Source organism: Gossypium hirsutum, chromosome D09 (assembly GCF_007990345.1).
Source record: "Gossypium hirsutum isolate 1008001.06 chromosome D09, Gossypium_hirsutum_v2.1, whole genome shotgun sequence".
Classification (NCBI taxonomy): Eukaryota; Viridiplantae; Streptophyta; class Magnoliopsida; order Malvales; family Malvaceae; genus Gossypium; species Gossypium hirsutum.
The window spans coordinates 33,124,577-33,136,615 of NC_053445.1; the positions used below are offsets into that span (position 1 = coordinate 33,124,577).

Consider the following 12,039-nt stretch of genomic DNA (forward strand, 5'->3'; position numbering starts at 1 on the left):
TGATAGTAAATAATAACATATAATTACTATTATTATACATGTGATGTCCACATTTTCCAATAATCTCCCACTTGGACCACATATATATTGATTACTCTATAATTACATGTCATTATATAACATTATGAGCTCAAAATTTTACTATCATATCTAAATTGTATTCTAAACAATCTCGTCCATTAATTATGTTAACATAGAACCAATGTGACTTTCGTTACATATATTATAACTAAATTCTTCCCTAATCACGTATATTAGCATAACCAAATTACACATGCGTAACTTTTTTAATATCTCATCTTTAGAAAAGAAAGAGCCACAATTTTTGAATTACAAGTATGGATGTGTAGCATGGAAATTACATGCAATGTGAACCAAACATGCCTATTTCCAGGTGGTCCTCCTTAACCTTAATGAGATCAAATTTGTTAATAGAGTGTGAATAAACTAAATAAACTTTATTTTTGCAAAAAATATCATTAATATTCGTAAACTAAAATAGCTAAAAAATGTGTCTATAATAGAAAAGTATATAAATTATAAACTCCCATTAAAATTGAATATCCTGGAATGACATGACACCCATATGAGCAATGTGTTCTTTTAAAACCTTGGGTGTAGTCCCTTAGTAAGTTGGTCTACAATCATAGAGTTTGTCCTAATATGCTTTATAGACACCTAATCACTCTGAACTTTTACTTTAACAATTAGGAACTTAATGTCTATGTGCTTTGACTTTGGTATGCTTATATTGTTATTGGAATATAAGACTACCAATTATTGTCACAAATTGCACCCTAGTGACAAAATTTTGCATCAATCTTGCATCAAAATCAGTCTGCATACCTAATGATTTCTAACTTATCAGTCCTCCGATATATGAGCGTGTAATCTTTTGTTCTCTGAAGATACCTCATAACCCTCTTGGTTGCTATCCAATGGTCTATACTAAGTTGCTTAAATGTCTGTCTAACATCCCAACAATGTACGTAATATTTGAACGCGTACATATTTGAGCATACATTAGACTCCCAACAGTTGTTTCATAGGGAATCTTTTACATTTCCTGAATTTCAAGGTTACTTTTTGGGTATTGAGTAAGATTAATTTAGTCTCCTTCAACAATAGGGGTGTCAACTGGTCTACAACCTTGCATGCTAAACCTTTTTAGTCCTTTATCGATATAGCTCTTTTGTGACAATCCAAGAATATCCAGAGACCAGTCTAGAGGTGATCATGGGTTGGGCGACCCAGCTCGACCTGACGGCTCGCCCGAAATATGGGAGGGTTCAGGTAAAAATATAGGCCCAAAATATGGGTTTGGGCAAAAAACGAGGCCCATTTAGAAAACGAGTTGGGCCTCGGGTAAAACTTTTTTGGCTCGGGCTCGGCCCAAAATATATAATAAATATATTTATTTTTATTTTTAAAATACATTAAATTTAAATTTTTTTTCACTTCCACTCTTCCACCGATCAAAAGTCAATAAGCACGTGCCGTCCTCCCTTTTTTTTCCTAATTCCAAAATCAACCTTCATCTCCACCAATCCACCTCCACCGATCCACCTCCGGTCGTCCACCCAATTCCAAAATCAAGCATCAAACAACAGTGTTAGAATCAGAGGTTAGAGGCTGTCAATACACTGTAAATTCATATTCTGTTAAACAGGTTAGTTCTCGAATTATTTCCCCTATGTATTTGTAAATCCTCACCTTTTCCGCATGTTAATTTGTTTAATTATTTTTCATGTTTTTTGCTTTTTTATTTTTGGATTGATGAACTAATTAATCTCTGTTATATGACCAATAGGGTGCTTTAATTTTCAGCCTGTAATTCATAAACTGATGTTGTTTGGATCATTCATCCTGATAAAGGAGGAACCTTTTTGGGTGGTTAGGGTTAGGGTTTGGGATGTTTTGGTAATTGCTGGGGAAGGATTGGTATTTTGATAAGATGATATATGGTGGTTTTCTGATTTTGATTTTAAGACACTGAATCTTTAGGGGGAATTAAATCTGGAATATACAAGTCAGAGCCAAATGGGGTAATCAAATATACTATAACATGAGCTAAATTATATCAATATATAGTAAACCATATTATTATACATGAAAATATATAGTAGATATTCGACTATTTGATTTCATCGATTGTAACATAAGGAACCAGAAAATGTTTGATCACCGGACCCATATGTGAAGTTGAACGGCTCTCTCTGGGTTTCAACTAAAAAGCCCCATCAGCTTTATTCTTTCACTTAAAAAAGTAAATTAAAAATACTTTTTTTTTATTTTATTTTGAAGGTGGTTGATTATTAGGCAAACAACCATGCAAAGAATAAGAACATAAGTAAACATGAAAGACAGAACAGGGAGAATAATATTAAAAATTATTCCATTTGAAATGTTCATCTTAAAATGATTTTTTTTCTTAATTATGTTTACATTCTGATGTAAAAAAACATGATAGACATAAATAATTTATATGTATGATGAAATTATGTTTAAAGGTTTTACTATTAAGGGATTCCATTAGTTTCCAAACGACAGTACTAAATTCTCAATATTATAGCTGAAGAACATGTCAGGCCAGCTCAAAGTCCTAATCAAACAGTTTCATTACATAATACTTGAGGTTAGGCAAAAATAAATAAATAAACCATAGGCTTAACCTTTTTTTTATTCCTTAAATAATTATTATTCCTTTTCTCTTTGATCCTTTGCAGAAGTATCTATTCGATTTTTGGAATCTGGAAACACCTATTAAGACTCATTATGTTCCGGCCTTTCGGGGAAACTTGTTTTTACATTTTTCGAAAGAAACTTATATATATATGTATGTATATCTTTACCGTAAAATTATCCTGAGGTGAGTTTTGTATTTCAATACGAGGTTATAGGATTAAGGGTAGCTGAGCACAATTAAAAGCAAAATTGTGCTATTCAATTATTATTGGATGAGAATTGATTTATGTTTTATAGAGCATGAAATTTACAAGGCTGAGATCACAAGCTTAGCTTCTTCATTTAATCTCATCTTTTTTGTTTTTGCTTTGTTTTATTGTAGAAACAAGCTATTTAGCGAGGCAGAAAAACAGCAGACACAAATGAGGCAGAAAAAAACGGGCCGGGCCAGGCTCGGGCTTAGGAATTTTTTCCCGGGCCGGGCTTGGACAAATTTTCAGGCCCATATTTTGGGTCAGGCCTGGCCCGGCCTTGAAAGCGGGTCTTAAATTTTTTCTAGGCTCGACCCGAACCCGACCCAGCCCATGATCACCTCTAGACCAGTCTCGATGTATCTGAATTCCTAAAACAAAAAAGGCATCCCTAAGATCTTTCATCTCAAAATAATTAGATAAAAATCTCTCGGTTTCGTGCAATAAGCCTATATCATTAGTGGCAAGAAAAATGTTATCGACATATAGAACCATGAATATATACTTACTCCCAATGAATTTGTGATACACGCAATTATCAACAATATTCATCTCAAAATCGAATGAGACAATTACTTGAAAAAACTTGTGGTACCATTGATGGGAAGCTTGTTTGAGTCCATAAATAGATTTTGTTAATTTGTGAACCATATTCTATAGGTCTCCCAACTCAAACTTTTTTGATTGTACCATATAAATTGTTTCTTCAATGTCGCCATTGAAAAACGCAATTTTAACATCCATCTAATGTAACTCAATATCAAGATAAGCAACAAACGTCATGATTGTTCTAAAAGAGTCTTTCGATAAAACTGGAGGGAAAGTCTTTGTAAAATCAATGTTTTATTTCTAAGTATATAATTTAACTACAAGATGTGTATACCTCTCCACATTACCAGTTGCATTCCTCTTGGTTTTAAATATCCATTTATAACAAATTGGTTTTGCACCTTCAAGTAATGGGACAAGTTCCCAAACTTTATTGTCTTGCATAAACTTATACTCTTCTTGCATGGCATCAATCCACTTTTAACAATTAGAAATTTTTATGGTCTAATGAAATTTGATTTAATCATCTTCCATCATCCTATTGTCATCCTCATATTCCTGGAGAAATACAATATAATCATCGAAAATAGCATTTCTCCTCTCTCGTGGACCTCCTTAATGACACTTGTTCTTGAAGTTGTTTAGTTTTTTCTTCTCAAACAATTACCTCATCTTGAATAGGGAGTTGTTTAACATTGTCTTGTTGAAATAGTAAGAGTTAAAGCTTTTTTGGATTCTACATTTAGAATCAAAGACTTGGGTGATTTAAAATACTTTTTTGGACTTGAGGTTGCTCAAAGCTCTGTTGGCTACAAAAATCCCTTGAGATGCTTCTGCAGAATTACTTCCTGATAATACTTTTTTAGGAAACTTATTGGCCTACTATTGTATCTGGTTTCTACTAAACCTGATATTGCCTTTGCCATTCAACAATTGAGTCAATTCTTGGACCAGCCTGCAGTCACACATCTGCAAGCTGCTTATCATGTTCTTCGTTACTTAAATTGCTACCCTACTTCTGGTCTATTCTTTTTTGCTTCTTCATCAGCTGTATTGAAGGCTTTTAGTGATTCTGACTGGGCTGGTTGCCCTGTGACATGCCGATCTGTGACTGGTTATTGTCTGTTTTATGGTGACTCCCTTATTAGTTGGAAGGCCAAGAAGCAAACCACTGTGTCTCGTTCTTCCTCAGAAGCAGAATATCGTGCACTTGCCTCTACTGCTTGTGAAATTCAGTGGCTTCGATCTCTTTTGTGTGATTTGCACCTACCTATTTCTGGTCCTACTAATTTATTCTGTGATAATAACTTTGCTCTTCAGATTACTACAAATCCCATATTTCATGAACATACTAAACATATAGAAATTGACTGTCATCTCATTTGTGAAAAGGTGCAATTCGGTGTTATTAAACTGCTCCCTTGCTCTTCCAAGGATCAACTAGCTGATATTTTCACCAAAGCTCTTGCTGTTGTTCCCTTTCAGATCATGTTGTCCAAGTTGGGATTGCTTTCCATACACTTTCCAGCTTGAGGGGGGCTATTAGTAATATAGATCTAATTTAACTGTTAGTTAGTTAGCAGTTATAATAGTTAGTCTGTTACACCTATGTAAGTTCTCAAATTCTATTCTTTTCTCTTTCTCTTATAAGCTGTATATAACAGTCTTTGTAAATAAAATTTACTGAGCAATCCCATTTCTACAGAATATATAGTTGAAAAGCTTGCCCCTTCTTCTTGTTTGGTGGGTGAGAAAAGGAAGGGAAAATTTGAGATACCAGAGAATTTCTATGTATTGATTACTGGAGCTAAAATCCCTGCCATTGCGCTTGGAGCATCGCAGAGTGGAGGAGACCTTGTGTTGATATTGTGAAAATAGTATTGTCAGATGAAATCGAAGTAGGAAAGCATTGAATCAAAGTTTGGTTTAATGATTGGGTTTAAATTCTGTTTCTTCTTGATTTTTCTTCCATGGCTATAATCCATCGATTGAAATTGTGGTTAATATGATGTTTTTGGTTTGGGATATTTTTGAAAAAAAACTCTGGTGGCTATTCCGTGAGAGGCTGGAATGGCTATTCTTTGATGGTAGTCTTGAATGGCTATTTCGTGAGAGGCCGGAATAAGGACATAATACTACCCGCCGTTTCACTCATTCAATCAAAAAAAAAATGGAATAGAGTTGTGCCATTCATGCCAACCAAACGTGCCATTAATATAATTGTTAACTCTTGTTAACGTCACAAATTAATAGAGTTAACGATTGGACCAAGATTTGCAAAAACCAGTAAAATTCAAGACCAAATTTACTAAAATTACAGGGATTAATTCCATAAGTTGAGCAAAGTAGAGGGGCTAACTATAGAATTTTGACCATTTATGATCAAGACAAGGCGGTGCAAGGTTCAGTTTGACTGTTTAATTACGAAACATGGGCAATGATTATGGCTCCAGTTTTTTGAATAAATTTGGTTTTCTTTTGGGGAACTTCCAGGCTTGGACTTGCTTGACGAGCTTCAATAAAAACTTGTATATCTTCAAATTCAAATTGAACCATTAATATTATCAGTAAAATTTTAGAAACGTAATGTTGATGACCCTAATACCATGGGCTAAAATTAATATATAAAAGAAAAACCAGGGGCAACCCTAGTGCTGGGAAAATAGGAATTTGCATATTTATATAATAACACCATTTTTCTTAAATATAATTCCATTTTATTTGCATCTTTCTCTCTCGTTTGCTCTAAAAAGAAAACATTAAATCCCCCATTTCCGAAATAAATTCTAAAAGAAGGAAGAGTGCACCACCTTTCACTTTTGGCTACTATTGCCACTTTTTAAGGTAATTTGCCTCCCCATGAATTTGTTTTCTTTTTCCATATTCAACAATGCATGCATGATTCTTCTTCTTCTTCTTCTTCTTCTTCTTCTTCTTCTTTTTCATTTTGGTTTTGATTTTTCTGTTGCTATCTGAATCCAGAAAATGCAGGACTTTTTTTCTATAGAATTGAATTATAATTTCTTTTAGAAAGGATAAACTGCAATTTTACTATTGTATCAATTTGTAAGTTTATAATTTTAAAAAGCCTAAACATTACACCAAAACAGGCTTTTAGCGGCGTATTGAGAAGCGCCAGAAAAAATGCCGCTAAAGATGGCGTCGCTAACTTTAGCAGCGTTTGCAGAAAAAACGGCGCTAAAGACCAAGACCTTTAACGGCGCTTCTCCCACAAATGCCGCTAAAGACCAAGACCTTTAGCGACGCTTCTCCCACAAACGCCGCTAAAGATCAAAACCTTTAGCGCCACTTCTCCCAAAATCGTCGCTAAAGACCAAGACCTTTAGTCTTTAGCGGCGCTTCTCTCACAAACGCCGCTAAAGACCAAGACCTTTAGCGGCGCTTTTGTTACAAACGCCGTTAAAAACTAGGACCTTTAGTGGCGCTTCTATTACAAATGCCGCTATAAGATTGACTTTTAGCGACGCCTTTTCACAAACGCCGCTAAAAACATAAATTTTTAAAAAAATTAATTAAATAATATTTATTTCTATAATAAATATTATATTATGTTTTATTTTTGAAATTTAAACTTTAAACTATATAATTTTAAGGATAAAAAAATTAATTAAATTAAATTTTCTATTGAAATTTTAACTTTAAAGGCAAATATAAAAATTAATGAACTTAAATTTAGAATTAAAATATTATGTTTAAATAAATGAGCAATCTACCTCACAACTCATCTGATCTATATTAAATCGGCCAAATATAAAAGAAGCTACAAAACACGTAATAATTAACAATCATGATTAAAGAAGCTAGTACACAAGGTAGCTACAAAACCCTGTTTCAATAACACCTAATTCAAGTTCCGACTAAGATATACGACCATGGAATGCAACATTAAATAACACTCTACTTGAAGAAGTGCTTAGCCTTGGCTTTTCCAGCTTGAAGAGATTGAATCCTCCACTACACCTTCAATATCTAAAGGATGCAAAACCAAATGATCAGATAAACCAACAAACTTGGTAAATAACAGAGATGTTAAAAATAAAATATATATATAGCCATTAAGGCTCAAAAAATAAATATAACAAACAATTATGTGCAGCTTTAGTAGCAGGTTGAACCATACTAACAAACAATCTCAATCATAGCTCTTCCATGTGTCACAAATAGGCATTCTTTCTAATGATTGTCTAAACTATTCAATTTTTTAACAAGGAACAATAGTATTAATTTGCAAAAAGCAGAACAGAAACATGCTGCACTACTGTTGTTTAACGTTATATAGAAATGTCTTATATAGGATAAAAGAGAACTAAGGCACAGAAAAAAGAACACCATAATAATTAAATTGATCATTGATATATTCAATTTTTCCAATACAGGTATATTCAATTTTTCCAATTTTTTCCATGAATCTGAAGGGTCATAACTCTATACCCATCATGTCCAAACATGATTCAAACATTGGTGCCACACTTAGGTATTTCAAGAAAAATAAAAAATCATAGCAACATTGGCCAACAGAAGGGATAACGTATACCTTGGTCAAGCAGTATATCGCCACTCGTCTTGTCAGCCAACATAGCAAGTGGAGCCTGTTTGTTGCCTTCCTCATCAAAGACAACCCTTGTCCCCACAGGCCTATGAACATTGATCTTCAGCTTTTTTTTCTTCAAGATCCGTGTTGCTGACCTGAAAATAAGAAAACCAGCTCAAAAACTGATTTCAAGTAATGGACTACAAATAAATAAAATCATTAAGGTAAAACTACCCAGGGCATACATAATTGACTAATGTAAAACGATCTACCTATTCCCGGAAAAAGAAAAACTAGAATCTGTGTAAGTTAACACATAACCAGGTAAGCTTACGAGCCAAAGCAGCTATATAAAAGAATTTACCATTTAACCTACTAGTACATAAATGAAATTATTTTTTCATTATTGCAACTAATATAATCATAAATAATTTAAGAAAACAACTAAAAAACAACTCTTATCTACCTAAAGCATAAGAATTCAAAATCTTTTAGATTATTTGATAAATAAAATGTTTTATCTTTCTTGCCAATAAAATAAAATAAAATAAAATAAAAACCAAGAATCAAATTAGTTCAACCCCAAGTCCTTAGTCAAATTTAATTAAACCTCAAGTTCTTTGTCAAAAGAAAAGAATATATATAAAAAACCAAGAAAACACATACCTAGTTTGATTGGCAAAACTTCATTTTCTTTGGTAGGCTGCCATTGAGAAGATTAACAATTAATTAAGAAGGTGAAAAGAGATAGACCTTGAAGAGTTTTTGCAAGCAATTTGATTTAACTTCTTCTAAGTTCGAATTTTTTAATATTCGATTCTTGTTTTTTATTTTATTTTATTTTATTGGTAAAATATTTTATTTTCATATGGCATATTATTATTTGAAGTACAAAATGTTTTCAGGCAGTACAGAGAAACCCTTATCCACCTAAAGTATAAGAATTCAAACAAAGGAACTGAGCTTCACTGATTATGTATAATTTTTTCATAAATCAAAATATAAGTTTATTATGTATTAATTTATAATTTCATAATTTTATTCTGTCGGTGAAAGAAACAGAATAAGCATGTCAAATCTTGGAACCTTGGTTAAATTTTCTAGATAATAGCCAAATCCACATCTTCCCTGCCAATTGATAAGCCAATAAGGAGTTAAGAATTGGCCAAACATAAAATAATAAACTGGCATGAGTCCCAGGCAGTAGAGATCATAGAAAGACTTCATTTACCTGAAAAATGTAGCTGTTGATGTACTTCATCCAACAGGGGACCCCGCACAACAGTTAAAGAAGTCTGCAACAAACAAATCTCCATTTTCCTTCAGATCCTCATTTTTGAATAATATAATAAATGAATTGTAAAGGGTCATTATTGATAGACATGAAATTTGTTCAAATAAAAACAGATTCCTGGTTTTCAGATTTTATGGAGAATGTACCATTTGGACGAAAAACATATGCCCCAGAAGCCTTTATAAAACTAAGTATTTTGCAATTAGTATATTATAGTATAATACCTTTTCTCCAACCACAAGCTCAATGAAAGAACAAAAATACCTGAGGATCTTTATCAGTTCCATCATTTCCCGAGTAATAACCATAGGATTGCTCAGCAAAGGCCGTAACCTTCAGCAATGAAATTAGATTACAGACTAACTGGCTTTAAATAACATTATTTTATAACACAAGAATAAAGAGAATCCAAATAAAATATGAAATACTGAAAGAAATTTAAAAGTCAAATAAACGAAAAAAATCCAATAATTATAATTAGAGAGAGACAACCAAAATGAAGATTAGACAGAATAGTTTACCGAATTTCTGGTATTAACATAACGAGTAAGTTTTCCTTCATTTGCTGAGTAAAGAAGCTTTAAACTTCCTTGGCCAACTTCAATGGTATTGCTTTCACTTGCTTCATAGGTATTCATGGTTGAGATGGTAGGGCTACGGCCTTCTGAAAATTTAATAACAGTTCATTCTGTTAATAACTTAGAAGCATAAGTCAAAATCTTCCACTTTATTGACACATTAAAAAAAATGAAGCAATAATGCCAACCTGTCTCTTTAGTAGTTGCTACAATATAAGTGCTGAAACCTAGATGAGGTACTAAAACTGAAAATGCAACCCAATATTTAGCTATTTCTCTAGGCTTTTTTCCCAAATATGCTTTGATGTATTGACTTCTTATGCATAAAGTGGAATTTGAAAGAGGGATAAGTTGTGATTCAATTTCTCTCCCTTCAGAATCCTTGAGAACAACCCTTTCGGAGGAGACCTGTCACAGGTTAAATCTCACTGAAAAAGAAGCAAATTTCATGCTCTAAATGATTACAGTTAGATTTTATCAGTTTTTGTAGATAAATTGCAATTCCTCATTGTGTGTCGTTGTCTCTGGTTGGATATAGATTGCAAGCTTGCAGGTTGTATCATTTATTCACTCTATTGTTGTTGAAGTACCATCACAGATGCAACTATAATATGAGACACGTAAATGTAAAGTCGTTGTAACAGGAGTCAATAAAAATAGAAACTCAGCAAATCAAAATACAAAGATGCGACACAAGAAATACATAAATGATAAAAGAGCACGCTATATAAACAAGAGATTCGTCATCATTCAGCAAAGGCAAACCTTTCCAAACAGTTTTCTTGCTAAAAGCCACATTAACATAAACCCGCAAAACGCAGCCTTCTTGTTGGCCATCATTGTCGCTTTCTACATCCCAAAGCCCTTGGAATACACAACTTCAAGCACATATTAGAAACATTTCGACTGAGCTAAAAGTGTCAAAAAGAAACAGATTATGCACAAAACAAGGAATATTTCAGAACAACTAAAACAGAGCTGTTTTTCATGAACAAATTTAGTCACCCTTCATATGTATGAGTTAATCGATAAGTGGTTCTATTAAATATACGTGGTTGACGAATGTATTCAAAAGTAATACACAAAAAATAAGGGGAGAGAGCCCAATATACAAGTATTGTAGGAATCAACATGAAGAAAATAGCACATTGAAAAGAAAAAAGTAAACATCTACACAATTTGAAGTACCTAAAAACAGAGATTCATAAGAAGAAACTTCCAATTCTACCTTCAAAAAATAAATTCTTTAAGCAGAGTACATTTCTTCAGTAATCACCTGATTTTCTAACATTATTATCAATTCAGCATCCAATAAAAGAAAAAGAGGAAAACCAATAATTAGACTACCAAAAAGAGGAAAACCAATAATTAGACTACCAAAAGCAAGAACAGAAACACAAGAAAAAGAAAGAGAGAAAGGAACAAACTAACAATATGATCCATATGGCCATGAGAAATAAAAAGGAAATCTTGAGAAAGGGCACGTTGTGGGCATCGACCGATATCAAATGCTAGGTTAAGAGTGGGAAAAATAATGCAAGTTTCATGCCCTCCTATTGGCAACCCTTCCACTCGGTACCCTTCAATTTCCAATCCTTTTTGCTCTTTTTATCATCGTTTCCTTGGTTTCCTGGTTCTGGGTTCTTTGATTTTTATCCATTTGAGAGTTTTAAGAGGAAGAACAAACAAGAACTGGCTTGGCTTCAGTTGGGAAGAAATACACAGAGTTGAATAAGCTTTTGGGTTTTTTTTCTTGGATGTGGGAAATTAGGGATTTTAGGGGGAAAGCTGGCGATTTCAGGGGAGGGGATATTTGTGAAATTTTTATTTGTGGCGTTTTTTAGAAAAATGTAGCTATTGCTTATTTATTGTGGCGTTTGTATAAAAAATGTCGCAAAAAATTATTTTGTTTGGAATAAAACATTATTTTGTTATATAAAATGATGTTATTTTTTTAAAGTAAAATTATTTTTTGTGACATTTTTTATAAAAACGCCGCTATTGCTTACCTTTTGCAGCATTTTTCTGAAAAACGCTACAAAAAATTATTTCATTTGGAATAAAACGACACTGTTTTGCTATGCTAAAAATCTTTTATTTTGTCTATTAAAAATTATTAGTTAAGTGATT

General features: G+C 32.8%; 1 protein-coding gene and 1 long non-coding RNA gene across 9 annotated transcripts; one reads left to right on the forward strand and one right to left on the reverse strand.

Moving 5' to 3' along the window:
• Nucleotides 1-1,475: 1,475 nt before the first annotated feature.
• LOC107891821 (uncharacterized) lies at nucleotides 1,476-3,031 on the forward strand. The gene is made up of 3 exons (XR_001682310.2): nucleotides 1,476-1,669; nucleotides 2,573-2,635; nucleotides 2,727-3,031. It is a non-coding gene; the product is annotated as an uncharacterized lncRNA (long non-coding RNA).
• Nucleotides 3,032-7,216: 4,185 nt separating this feature from the next.
• Nucleotides 7,217-11,747, reverse strand: LOC107891820 (alpha-mannosidase At3g26720). 8 transcript variants are annotated; one of them, XM_016816742.2, is made up of 10 exons: nucleotides 11,341-11,742; nucleotides 10,675-10,773; nucleotides 10,098-10,317; nucleotides 9,853-9,995; nucleotides 9,596-9,664; nucleotides 9,269-9,332; nucleotides 9,124-9,165; nucleotides 8,704-8,740; nucleotides 8,041-8,192; nucleotides 7,217-7,475 (listed from the first exon to the last, which is right to left on the reverse strand). In XM_016816742.2, exons 2-8 carry the CDS (start codon nucleotides 10,747-10,749, stop codon nucleotides 8,724-8,726), a joined length of 630 nt encoding a protein of 209 aa, XP_016672231.1. In that variant the 5' UTR covers nucleotides 10,750-10,773; nucleotides 11,341-11,742; the 3' UTR covers nucleotides 7,217-7,475; nucleotides 8,041-8,192; nucleotides 8,704-8,723. The 8 variants fall into 8 exon arrangements, 5 of the variants coding, with proteins under 5 accessions (XP_016672231.1, XP_040956292.1, XP_040956291.1 ...); XM_041100358.1 differs by lacking the exon at nucleotides 9,124-9,165 and having other exon boundaries at nucleotides 11,341-11,740; XM_041100357.1 differs by lacking the exon at nucleotides 9,124-9,165 and having other exon boundaries at nucleotides 10,675-11,740.
• Nucleotides 11,748-12,039: the final 292 nt, after the last annotated feature.